The sequence below is a fragment of the Oryzias latipes genome, chromosome 17, assembly GCF_002234675.1.
Source record: "Oryzias latipes chromosome 17, ASM223467v1".
Lineage (NCBI taxonomy): Eukaryota > Metazoa > Chordata > Actinopteri > Beloniformes > Adrianichthyidae > Oryzias > Oryzias latipes.
The window spans coordinates 16,421,818-16,433,658 of record NC_019875.2 but is presented as its reverse complement, the minus strand read 5'-3'; the positions used below and the strand labels follow the sequence as shown (position 1 = coordinate 16,433,658).

The following is an 11,841-nucleotide window of genomic DNA, read 5'->3' as shown; positions in this document are numbered from 1 at the left end:
TTAGTATTCTCACTCTATGTATGTGATGTGTGTATGATGTTATACAGAGAAGTAGCTCTGTGGCCCAGAACAAATTTCCTCTTTGAGGACAATAAAGTTTACCTTACCTTAACTGGTTTAACTTTCATAGCGTTTTACATGGCCACACGTTTGTAAGTAGAGACAGAAAAAAAACAAAAAAAAGTACAATTAAAGTCACAATTTATAGAGTAAAAAAAAACCATAACTTTTAAGTATCCATGGATTTAATAAATAAATAGATAGATAGATAGAATTAATTCCAAACTCATGGTCCAATCAGTTATGGTGTTAATTAATGCCATTACTGCCATTTGTATCATACATTTGAACAAAGTTGACCAAACTGAGGCACGTTGCTTCTAGAACAGTAAAAAACACTTGTTCTAAAGGGATGTTCACATGGAACTCATATAAATAAAAGAACCAGATTTTTTGTTTATGTTCTATTAAATTTCCTCCATCCTGTCTGCTTTTTTATATGATAAATACAGAGACATTTCTCTTTTGGTTTTCTTTCAGTCCCGTTAACTTGGATCATGTTCTGCTTTCAGGGCTTATGTTTTCTCTCTCACTGTCACACAAAGGTCCAGTTACTAATTACCCTCCGCTGTCTTCATCAGGTTCATCATCCTCAGTGGATTTAAGTGTCAACTTTTCAGCTCTGTTTTGTCAGCTCATTAATTTTTATATTCTTCTGTCTTCTTCCTTTGTTCATTTTATTGGTCGTGCTTTAATGTTTTTTTTGTTAAAGGTTGAATTTTCTGCCTTTTATCCATCGTCCTGGGTCACGATCGATTATAACTGACACTTTTATTTCAACAAATAAGCAGAAACCATGAGACTAAAATCTGTAACATAAATGAAATAAAAAGAAAAAAAAGGGAATAAGTCTTCTTGAGGATTCACAAAATTCAAATGTAAATAAACATTTGGAGCTCCGGTAACTCTGCAAAAGAGCCAAAAAGTTGCACAAATAAAAAAGCAAAGCTTGACCAGTAAAGAATTTCCTCCTGCACACATAAGAGCATTCAATCAATCCAGGCATGTGGACATACACGTGCAAAAATGAACAGTTCATAAACCGAGACAAAGCTGAGAGTTCATGCTGCTAACTGTGTTATCACAGCTTTGATCATTTGGCATGCAATTAAATAATGTTTTAAAATATATGCATTTGACTTTACGAAACTATTAAAGGCATTAGTCAGTTATTACATTTTTTTTCTGTTGCACATTTACCTTTTTTTTAAAAATAAATGTATCTATTTGCATTACAGGGGGCTGAGGTGAAGAAGGTGCAGGAGTTTAAGTACTTGGGGTCAACAGTTCAGTGTGATGGAGAGTGTGGAAAAGAGGTGAAGAGGCGAGTGCAGGCAGGTTGGAGCGGGTGGAGGAAAGTGTCAGGAGTGTTGTGTGACAGAAGAGTGTCAGCAAGACTCAAAGGAAAGGTGTACAAGACAGTGGTGAGACCAGCTCTGCTCTATGGGTTAGAGACGGTAGCAGTGAGACAGAGACAAGAGGCTGAGATGGAGGTAGCAGAGATGAAGATGTTGAGGTTCTCCTTAGGAGTGACCAGGTTAGACAGGATAAGGAACAAGTACATCAGAGGGACGGCTCATGTTGCCTGTGTTAGCGACAAAGTCAGAGAAGCCAGACTGAGATGGTTTGGACATGTTCAGAGGAGGGATAGTGGATATATTGGTAGAAGGATGTTGGAGATGGAGCTGCCTGGCAGGAGGGCAAGAGGACGGCCAAAGAGGAGATATATGGATGTCTTAACAGAGGACATGAAGTTAGCTAATGTTAGGGTAGAAGATGTCCATGACAGAGTGAGGTGGAAAACGACGATTCGCTGTGGCGACCCCTGATGGGAAAAGCCGAAAGAGAAAGAAGAAGATTTGCATCAAAACCCCATCATGTTTATCATTTCACATTTGAACTCACATTCATTTTTAAAGCAGCTTTGATTCATTAACGTACATTTTTAGCATTATTATGCATAGATTTTATTTGTTGTGGTTTTTACCTCTTTTTGCTTATCTGTGGTTTCAATAAAACCACAATTTTTCAACTGAACAACATTAGGGGTTGGGATTTGTGTTTGTGTCATGTTTGTTGCACAAACAATGACAGACCCATCAGGTTTCGCAGTCAAGTAGCTTCCTCTTCCTATTTAAATGTCTCTGTATTCAGTCACGCCACATGTTCCATCTTAGATTCTGTCACATTTTAATTACAATTTTCCTCTTTCTTTAATGATCACATTTATTTATTAAAAATAGTTGCCAGATCTTTGTCACACATCATGTCTGACAGTTTTGTCATTTTCTTGCTTGAAAAAAGATTGAGGTTTCTTTGAGCATCTGCTTTGAATTCCTATGGGTTCTAATCGTTCACCTTCACATGTATCCCCAGTGCTATCTTAGATGACCCCACCCTTACATTGACGTGTTCTCCCTACCATGACAAAGGTGGATAAAGGTGGAAAGATTTCATGTAATCCATGGACACCAGTGAAGATCACAAATCATTGAAGAAAAAAGGTTCAGCGCACTGTCTAGTGGGGTCCAGATGACCCAACTCCCAATGTTAAAGGGCCTAGGGTAGCACAAGGGTTAAAAGTGCTATTTTAATAAAAATGACTATTAATAATCAAGTGTTGGTAAAAATGCATGTAAGTCAATTCTGTTGGACTTGTTTGTGTCTGTTGTGCCCCACCCCCAAAAAATGTACTACCTGAAAAAAAGTCCTTTCGATAAATATGTATATTTTTTCTTCACATTTCCCCACAATACAATAATGCATTTTGACATTTATACATGTATACAGTTTTGTGCTATGACTCTTTTTTTTTCTTCATACAAATACATGATTGCAGCTTTTGAAACACTCTAAAATGGTATTAAAACTACATAATGTACAGAGTATGTCACATCCTCTAGAACGGAGCTCAGTGTGGCCTGTTGTTGCTTCCGCTGGTCGTCTCGACTGTTATGGCAAACAGTGTGCTGCCCTCCTGAATGTTTCCTTTGGTTGTTTAAGGCAAAGACGGATACAGTGAGATTCAAAACAACAAGACTAAGTCGATGGCTCAGACACCCCTCTTTGTGATCGTCAGATACTTTTGATGGGAATCCATGGAGCAGAGGAACGACATGAGCTTGGAGAAGCATAAGCAGAGAAGATTGCGTAAGAAGGAGTGTTGTTGAAGGGAAATCAGGAGACAATTCCGTTTTTCACTCCCACTCTGCATGATTACTGAGCTTGCACCCCCTGTGTCATGGTGTGGTTTTGCAGATGATGCTGAATATAGTCGATTATTGTTCCAAACCCGCAACTTGTTGCCCAAAGATCTTCATAAAGTACGTGTTGTAACAATAAAAAAAAGCAAACATCCAGTCATGCCCAGGACACAACTTGCAGGAACATTCAGACCGTAATAAAAAAATTAATATTTTTTTGTCTTTTTTTAGTTCAAAAAAGGAACAAACAGAAAATGAAATTTGTCTTCAACTAAACAGACTCTCATTTTTTACAAACAGAGGTTTTGCTTGCAGCACATAAACTCACTCCTGCATCTGAAGTCTGCAACACATAAAACAGTGTGAGAAAGGCACACTGATGGGGAATTAATACATTTTTAACAAGGAATGGATATATAATAATCCATAAATTCCTTCATGTCAGAGATTGGCTCAAATAAACATGACAATAAAGAACTGGAGACCTAATTTATCAGTTAACCACTAATCATGGTCGATCTGGATTCTAGCTTTTTGCCTAAAATGTGGGGGTGTACCAGTCCTCTTTAGATTAAATGTAAGTGCTGAAGAAAGCACCCTGGAAACGTGTTATAATGAGCCACACTGCAATTGAACGACTGCACTTGTTCATTTTTATTGATCTAATTTGATTTAAAATCTGTTTTTATTTTGTATCTTGGAAACCGTTTTTGTGTTTTCAGCTCTAGAAACATTTATTTCTTTCAGATTGGCTTCAATAAAACAATAATTCTTGCTGTGTTACACAACTGGAGGAGAAATCTATGGCATAAATGAAAGTCTTAATTACGAGTATTTGGGCCACCATAATAAATAATTTAATTTATGAGAATAAAGTCATACAACTAGGAAAAAAACACGATAACATTATGAGTAAGACTTTTTCTTGTAAAATTATAACATTTATCTAATAATTTTACTATTTTATTCTCGTTCATTTATTTATCTTTTATTTTTATGGTGGACTTAATACTCCATTGTAATTAACTTTTCTAGATCCATTAAAAAAAAAGAAATGACAGTTTCATAGCAATTTCTGGTAACTTCTGACTCTCATTCTTATTTATTCAAAATGTTACATCAAGTGTAAAAATTTAGTAGCAGGTCCTGAACTTTCCACATACCTTACCATATAACGAACAAATTTATTTTTGTTTTTTTTAAGATTGAAAGATATTTACTGGTATGTGTATTAGGGTTTAGGGATCAAACTAGAAGAAGTAGGCCATAATCAGTTCAGATACATTCTGAAAAAAATAACATCATTTCAGGCCATCAGTAAATCCGCTGGTAGACTTTTGATTGAGATGTCTTTTACATTTGAGGCATTTTTGCGACTAATTTATGTTTGCCAATTTGCTTTCTTTCTAAAAAGTATTAACAAATCACTATTTACTTCAATAAAACTCCTTTCAGGAGTTTTCAGTTGGAACAAACAGCCAGGTGGTATTTTCCCCCCACTTTTAAGCAACCTGTTGTGTTTAAATTACAGTTTTCAATGGAAAAGTTCTTCAGGAACCATAGCTCTGCCTATTTTCACAGAAAAACTGCACCAGGAACTTTTAATATCCAATAAAAACATATTGGCAGAGGGACAGATTTGGGAAACCTTTGTTAAAAACATCAATACTTCATAGTCAAACTGGTGAGTTTGATGATAAACTCTGTCCCTGCTTGTTTGGAAATGTGTTGCAGGCTGGAAATGCAGGAGTGGATGCACATCAACCAGGTAAGAATAACCTCTAAGAATCCTTTTTGTTTGTTTGCATTTTTCAGGCATCCAAGCAATTAATATTATTATTTTTCTTAGTGGCTGTAAGTATTTACACAAAAGACAAAAGCAATAAAATGTGGGTTATCACATAAGGTTATGAAGTAAAAAAGAGTCTCAGTTTTGTTTGCATTTAACTTCTCTGGACCTCGATTCGTCTCGGAGGGAGGAAGCGTGGAAACTTGCAGCAGCTTTCCTCTCCTGCTGTTTCTGCAGATACGCTTTTGAAAGCTGCTGCTTTCATACGTTAGTCTCCAGGCCGTTCATGTCCACAGAACAGTGGTCCTTGTCCCTGTGCTCTCTCTTGTTGTGAGAGGCGTGAGCGTGCTTCTTCTTCTCCACTGGCCTGATGCCCTCCTCCAGCTGGATCAGACGAGCCACGTCAGGGGAGAGGTGGTCGTGCTTGCTGCCCGGCGGTGGCTGGTAACAGCCGTTCTTCTGGTTCTGGTACGTCATCATCTGCTGGATGCTTATCATGGGTTTTGTTTCACATATGAGTGGAACCTGGTGGACAAAAATACATCAAGAGGGACTTGCAAAATGATGAAAAGAACCACAGCCTTTTTCTTCCTTGCCCGCTGATTGAATTTTGTCTTCCTCTCACCTGCTCTCCTTCTTTAACAAAGTCTTTCCTGCAGATGTGAGCCATGATCCCCGTTGCCAGAGCGTCCCCCATCACATTCACCATGGTCCTGAAGCGATCCCTGAGTACAGCAGCACAAAAGACAAACACTCTTTTTTTGTCTGTTGACATCTTGATGTACTTTATTTAGTAACATCAGAAAGGCAGCAAGCTCAACTTCTCAGAAAAGAGCGGATCTGCTGTTTCGAGAAAAAAGTAACAGTCTCTGCTGCTTTTTTTCTTCTGTTTGGTTTACTTTAAACAAAAGCTTTTACTCACAAAGCCCAGTCGACGGCAATGATGAGAGTGATGTCATCGGTGGGCAGGCCCACAGAGGTCAGTACGATCACCATGGTAACAAGGCCAGCCTGTGGGATTCCAGCTGCGCCGATGCTGGCAGCCGTGGCAGTGATGCTAAGAAAAGAGAGAAGAAATTAATAGGACACACAGCACGACGGTGTGTTCCTTAAACTTTATGAGCCATTAGTTTTAAGTTACTAATAAAGGTTCTGGGACAACCCCAGGGTTATGCTAACTACACATTAGCTTAAGTAATTGTCAAACCAACAAGGGCTTTTTAAAAATGTCTTGATTAATTTGGAACATTTTTTTTTGTCAATCACTTGCCACTTTAGGAGGCACACCTGTCCAACGCCTCGTTAACACAAATTTGAATCAGCCAATCAAATCAACCATCTGTAGGTTTTACAGAGAATGCTCCATAAAAGAAGAAATATCCAGACAGCAACAGTTCTGTGGGTGGAAATGTCTTGTTGATACCAGAGGTCAGAGGAGAATGGCCAGACTGGTTCTAAAAAGACAGCAGGAACTCAAATAACCACTGGTTACAACTGATGTCTGCAGAAGAGCATCTCTGAACAAACAACACGTCCAACCATGAGGCAGATGGGCTACAGCAGCAGAAGATCACACCGGATGTCACTCCTGTCAGCTAAGAACAGGAAACTGAAACTGCAATTCACACAGGTTCATAAAAATTGGAAAATAGAAGATTAGAAAAACGCTGTCTTGTCTGATGAGTCTCCATTTCTGCTGCAACATTTGGATGGTGGGGTCATTGGATCCATCTTGCCTTGTATCAACAGTTAAGACTAGTGGTGCTGCAATAGTATGGGGGATATTTTACTATCACTCTTTGGGTCCTTTAGTCCCAACTGAGCAACACCACAGCCTACCTGCGTATTGTTGCTGACCATGTCCATCCCTTTATGACCACAGTGTACACATCATTCTGATGGCTACTTCCAGCAGGATGAGGCTCCATGTCATAAAGCTGGAATCATCTGCGTGATGCTATTATGTGAATATGGACAAAACTCTCAGGAAGGTTTCCAGTATCTTGTTGAATCTTTGCCACCAGAGATTAAGGCTGTTCTAAAGGCAAAAGGGGGTCCAACCCACTAGCAAGGTGTACCTAAAAAGTGGCCAGTGATTAGACAGTCATGGATGTGAAAGCTTTTTCAAATAGAAGCAGTTCTTCATAATTTCATGGTCCGATAATGTTCTTTTTTTCGTTTGGAGAATTTAAAAAAAATATCCCCTTCATAGTGTTTTGATTAACAAACCATAGAATTCAATATGATCCATTGTCCCTACGGGACTAAATATGATTAAATTCTGTCAAGGAGTTGATCATTTTACTAAATCGCCTTTAAGTTGTAGAACCTATTTTAAGAGAGGTGATCCGGGAGGAAAATCTTCGAAAATGGGCATTAACGTTTCCGATGTGGAACTGCATTTTATTTTTCTTCAATACAGAAAAAGAGATGAGGGAAGATGGAGTGGCTGTTCTTTTCAGACGACTTTCAGAGCAGACTGATGGTGTTATTCAGCAAGTTGGGGTTGAGGTTGGGTCAGTACACAGATGGAAAAGCGTACTGGTCAGCAGCCAAACGTCACGGGAACGGGGCACGGACACAGAAATTATTATAATTCTGCCGTGACATGAAAGATGAGCAATACAGGTCACATGGGATTTACCACCAGGGGATTATTCACTGGGGAATGTGCACAGACTGCAGCCACTGAGAAAATGTCTGCTCTCAATAATATTACAGTTGGGTCCTGCCACTGAATCAGATGGGGGTCAGGACTTTTTCTTAGAAATGGGTTGGGGGGCTTCTTGAGCTCGCAGCTGAAAATGTTGGTCTGCTGGTCGGGGGGTTCGTTGTTGACGTCTTGTCTGTTTGAAAACGCTGAGCTTCAGAAATCAGATCAAACTAAGCTCATGCGAGGCATAATCTGTGCGACATTTACATTTATGAGAATCTAGCTAATCCCATAATAGCTTTATTATTCAGAATTAAACTTAATATGCGAGGCGACGGTTTTCACATGTGGCCCTGATTGAACCTCAAGCTTGCTTTCTCTTTGGTTTGAAGTCCAGCAGAATAGTGAAACGTTTTCTTTGTCAAAGATTTGATTTCTTTCAAAATGATCCAGAAAATTGAAAAAAAAAGCTATTTCTCATAAATTGTCAGTATGTTCCTTTAATATTGCAGAAACAGAAACGCAGAAACTCATAACTTGATCCAGTCAGAAGTGGATTAGAACAACAATGCAAAAATATAAAATGAAATAACTCAGTAGGTGTAGGATTGTATATGTTCGCTTCTTGCCACTCCTTTTCATCAACAAATCAAACTCTGCTTGACTGTGGTTAATAATCATATTACATGACCCTAATGTGACCTTAGTGTGTATTGTATGCATTATTGCAATAAGTTCTATTTATGATTATAAGTAATTAAAGTACTTTTTTTTAATCAATGCATTTAATTATTTCTGTAATGGTTTTAATATATCTGTGGAATTTTTTTGTTGCTGTTTTGTCTACAATCAGTGCTTAAATTTAAACAATAATTAAATCAAATATTGTAGTTAATGTGAGGGAGGTGTCAATTATCAGAAATTAACGGACAACGCGGAAGCCTGAACCGTCCAACACGAAGCGCAAGACATTTTTTGTCCTTTATTCTTGTTATTTGTTCGGTTTCAATCACTTTTTCACAAAAAGCTGACTATTTGATACGTGGTGTGGCTTGTCATCATAATAACGATAACATAGCATCAGTACAGAACGTTCACCTCAACGCTTGTTTTTGTCCAGATGTTGAAGTAAAAGAGTTTTTTAATGAAGCCTGCGCAGTGATATAGAACATTTGAGCTATGCGATCGGAACTTCTTTTTTAGGTATACATTGTCACTTTCCATTATCACCTTTTATACCATGGTTGGGGTGAATACTCAATTCTGATTGGCTGCTGGGTGTGGATTAAAAAGTGATAATGCACAGGATGGTTCATGCTTCCACAGCGTGCATTCATTTCTGATAATGCACACCTCGTCGACCATTAACCCTTACTTAATCCACACCTAGCTGCCAATCAGAATCGAGTCTTCCCCCGGACCATGGTATAAAATATAATAAAGGCTGTATTTGCATTGCTTAACTGCAGTTAAAACATTTATGATTGTTTTGAAGTGAATTTTAGTGTGGGGGTTGAGGTAAGAAGACAGAAAAAGATGAAAAAAACTGTAAGTAAACTGTGCTGTGAAATGCAGTGTAATCAACAATGTTGCCACATCACATTTTTATAAAAATTCTAACACTGGTGCAACCAGTGCATAAAGTTTGTCTGGAGCCCCGTATGGACACCGCTAAAAATGTATGGAGCTCTGTTATCTTTTTGTTTCATGTGAAAGGAAAGGTCAGCATTCCCTCCTGCCTCTGTAGGCTAATATTCTCCCTTTTAAACTCCATTTCCACATCTTCACCCTGAATTTTTGCTGAACTCATGTACTACAATGCTGAGATGAAAGCTTTAGAAAACACACACAAAATAAACATCCATTAATGCGAATGAGAGACTGAATGATGGCCTGTAATTTCTTCGAAGGCTGTGCCAGTTTTTCTCTGTGTTTTTAGTAAAATGGTCTGAATCTGAAAGAGGTTTGCTTTCTTTACCCACATTTTTCTTTTTCATTAATATTTCTAAAAGGTACTGGGATGCAACAGGAACTAAAAAAGCTGTGTTTTCAACAGCGATCACCTCACCTGATGGTGATGATCTGGCCAAAGTCCAGTTCGTAATTGTTCACTTGAGCGATGAAGATGGCTGCCACCGCCTCGTAGAGAGCCGTGCCGTCCATGTTGATTGTTGCCCCGACTGGCAGCACGAAGCGAATGATGCGTCGGTCAATGTGGTTGTTCTCCAGGAGGCACTTGAAGGTGATAGGCAGAGTGGCAGAGCTGTAGAGACAATCAGCAACAAGCAGCTCAAAGACAGCTAAAAAAACGCATCTGTTCTACCATTATCCCATAATCACAATCAGCGTTTGAAGTCTCGTCTGGGTGTGAAGTATTGATTTCAAATCCTTCATCCCACCAACCAGTACCCCCTTATGGCCCTTTAGATCGTGCAATGCTTTGCATAAAAACCAGAAGATTCTATTTTAAAAACAGGATTAAAAACTTTCATGGTTCTATTACTATATTAGCAGCAGGCTGAATGCCAAGCTCTGACTGGCTCATTTGTTTTTTTGCTTTTATATCCCGTCAGCTGTCACCTTTTTGACAATTGTCACTAAACTTTTGCTCCCTACAACAAATACAGGAAGTGTCTTGCAGGTGGAGAAGAAAAAACACCAATCATTTTTCCTACACTACCGTGCTTTAAAAGTGGTTTAGAAGAATTTGTGTTTTCCAGAAAATGGGGCGCCCTGGGCTGTTGGCACACATTAAGAGTTTGTGTTTGTACAAATAAAGGACACAGTCTAAGATATTTACACACAATTAGCCCCAAACCGACAATGATCCTAATTTCATTTGTCTGGTTTCTCAGCATTTCTCGTAATTCCAGTAAAAACTGAAAAGGCACACTTTTTTATCATAACCTATTCGTGAAACACAACTTTTGATTTGACATCTAATAAGTTGTTTGATGTGCAGGAAAAGTGTTTTTCTGTTTTTTCGTACCTGGATGAGGTGGCCAATGAGATGAGCAGGGCCTGCAGAATGCCTCGGATATAAACGATAGGACTCTTCTTTGTGATGAAGAAGTACATGGCTGGGAGGATGAAGAGGCCATGTAGCACCAGTCCCATGACTACGGTGATCGCATAAAAGCCTAACTTCTTCCCCATGGCTGAGGGGTCATCCATTTCTAAGATCTTGCCAGCAACCAGGAACACAATGCCAAACGGAAAATACCTAAAAAGTGACAAAGAGGCAGCAGGCTATTTCAGAAACATTCTCTAAAGATCCGTTTGATAAAATGTTGTCCTTATTGGTTCTTGTTTGGGGCTCTTACCAAATGACAATGGCAACTATCTTTAGAACTGCTTCATTCAAACTCTGGCAGAAGTTTACCAATGCACTCCCATTGGGTCCCATTCTTCCCAGCATTATCCCTGAATTAAAAGGAAAAACGATAATCACATATGCAGACAGAATAAAAAATTGTACTCACAAACTAGCTGCACCATATAAACATGGTTTCCGCTATCTGTACTTTTTTTCTTTTTTCTGCTGCTTCCATGACATACCCATAGTGGCTGAGAAAATAACAATTCCCAGCACGTTCATGCCTTCGCTGGTACCAGGCGAAGTTTTCACAATGACATCAGGAGGCGGCGTCAGGTCCAAGGAGAAGTTCTGAATGTCTGTGCTGTTGTCGTCCTGGATGCCATAAATGTAGACCCTGCGCGTAGTGGTCTCATCCAGGGTCTGTGCCACTGTTGGTTTGGGGATGAGTTCTGCAACTCTGTGCGTTCGGTACTTAAAGCAAAAAGAAGCCTCTATGAGTAACAGCATGACAAGAAAAACGTGCAGTCATTTTAAAATGTGTAAAATTTAAACAGGGTTAATTAAAAGTGTTTGTGTGCCTGTTTGTATTTAGCTATATTTGCAGTTATATGTGTGCATGTGGGTCTCTGAAACTGAAAGTGTGCTTATTAGAGAGGGAACCGGAGTATAACGGATGTTGGCTGCACTGAGCGTGGTAATTAGTTTGGTACAGGGCATAGGGGTGAGAATTTATAAGGCTTTTATTTCGTCTTACTCTCTTTCAGATATTTCTTGTTTTCTTCTTCTTTTTTTTAAAATCTTGTCCTATTTTTCCTTT

The 11,841-nt window shown here is 38.8% G+C and overlaps 1 protein-coding gene across 1 annotated transcript in view; it reads right to left on the bottom strand.

Moving 5' to 3' along the window:
* Positions 1-2,768: 2,768 nt before the first annotated feature.
* LOC111949093 (excitatory amino acid transporter 5-like) overlaps positions 2,769-11,841 on the bottom strand; it is a 55,253-nt gene continuing 46,180 nt past the window's right edge. Inside the window, exons 5-11 of the mRNA XM_023965426.1 lie at positions 11,264-11,495; positions 11,029-11,128; positions 10,695-10,928; positions 9,774-9,968; positions 5,975-6,109; positions 5,678-5,777; positions 2,769-5,577 (exon numbers count right to left, since the gene is read on the bottom strand). Of these exons, the coding sequence (XP_023821194.1) occupies positions 5,314-5,577; positions 5,678-5,777; positions 5,975-6,109; positions 9,774-9,968; positions 10,695-10,928; positions 11,029-11,128; positions 11,264-11,495 (1,260 nt within the window). The 3' untranslated portion in view covers positions 2,769-5,313. The remainder of the gene's footprint in view (positions 5,578-5,677; positions 5,778-5,974; positions 6,110-9,773; positions 9,969-10,694; positions 10,929-11,028; positions 11,129-11,263; positions 11,496-11,841) is intronic.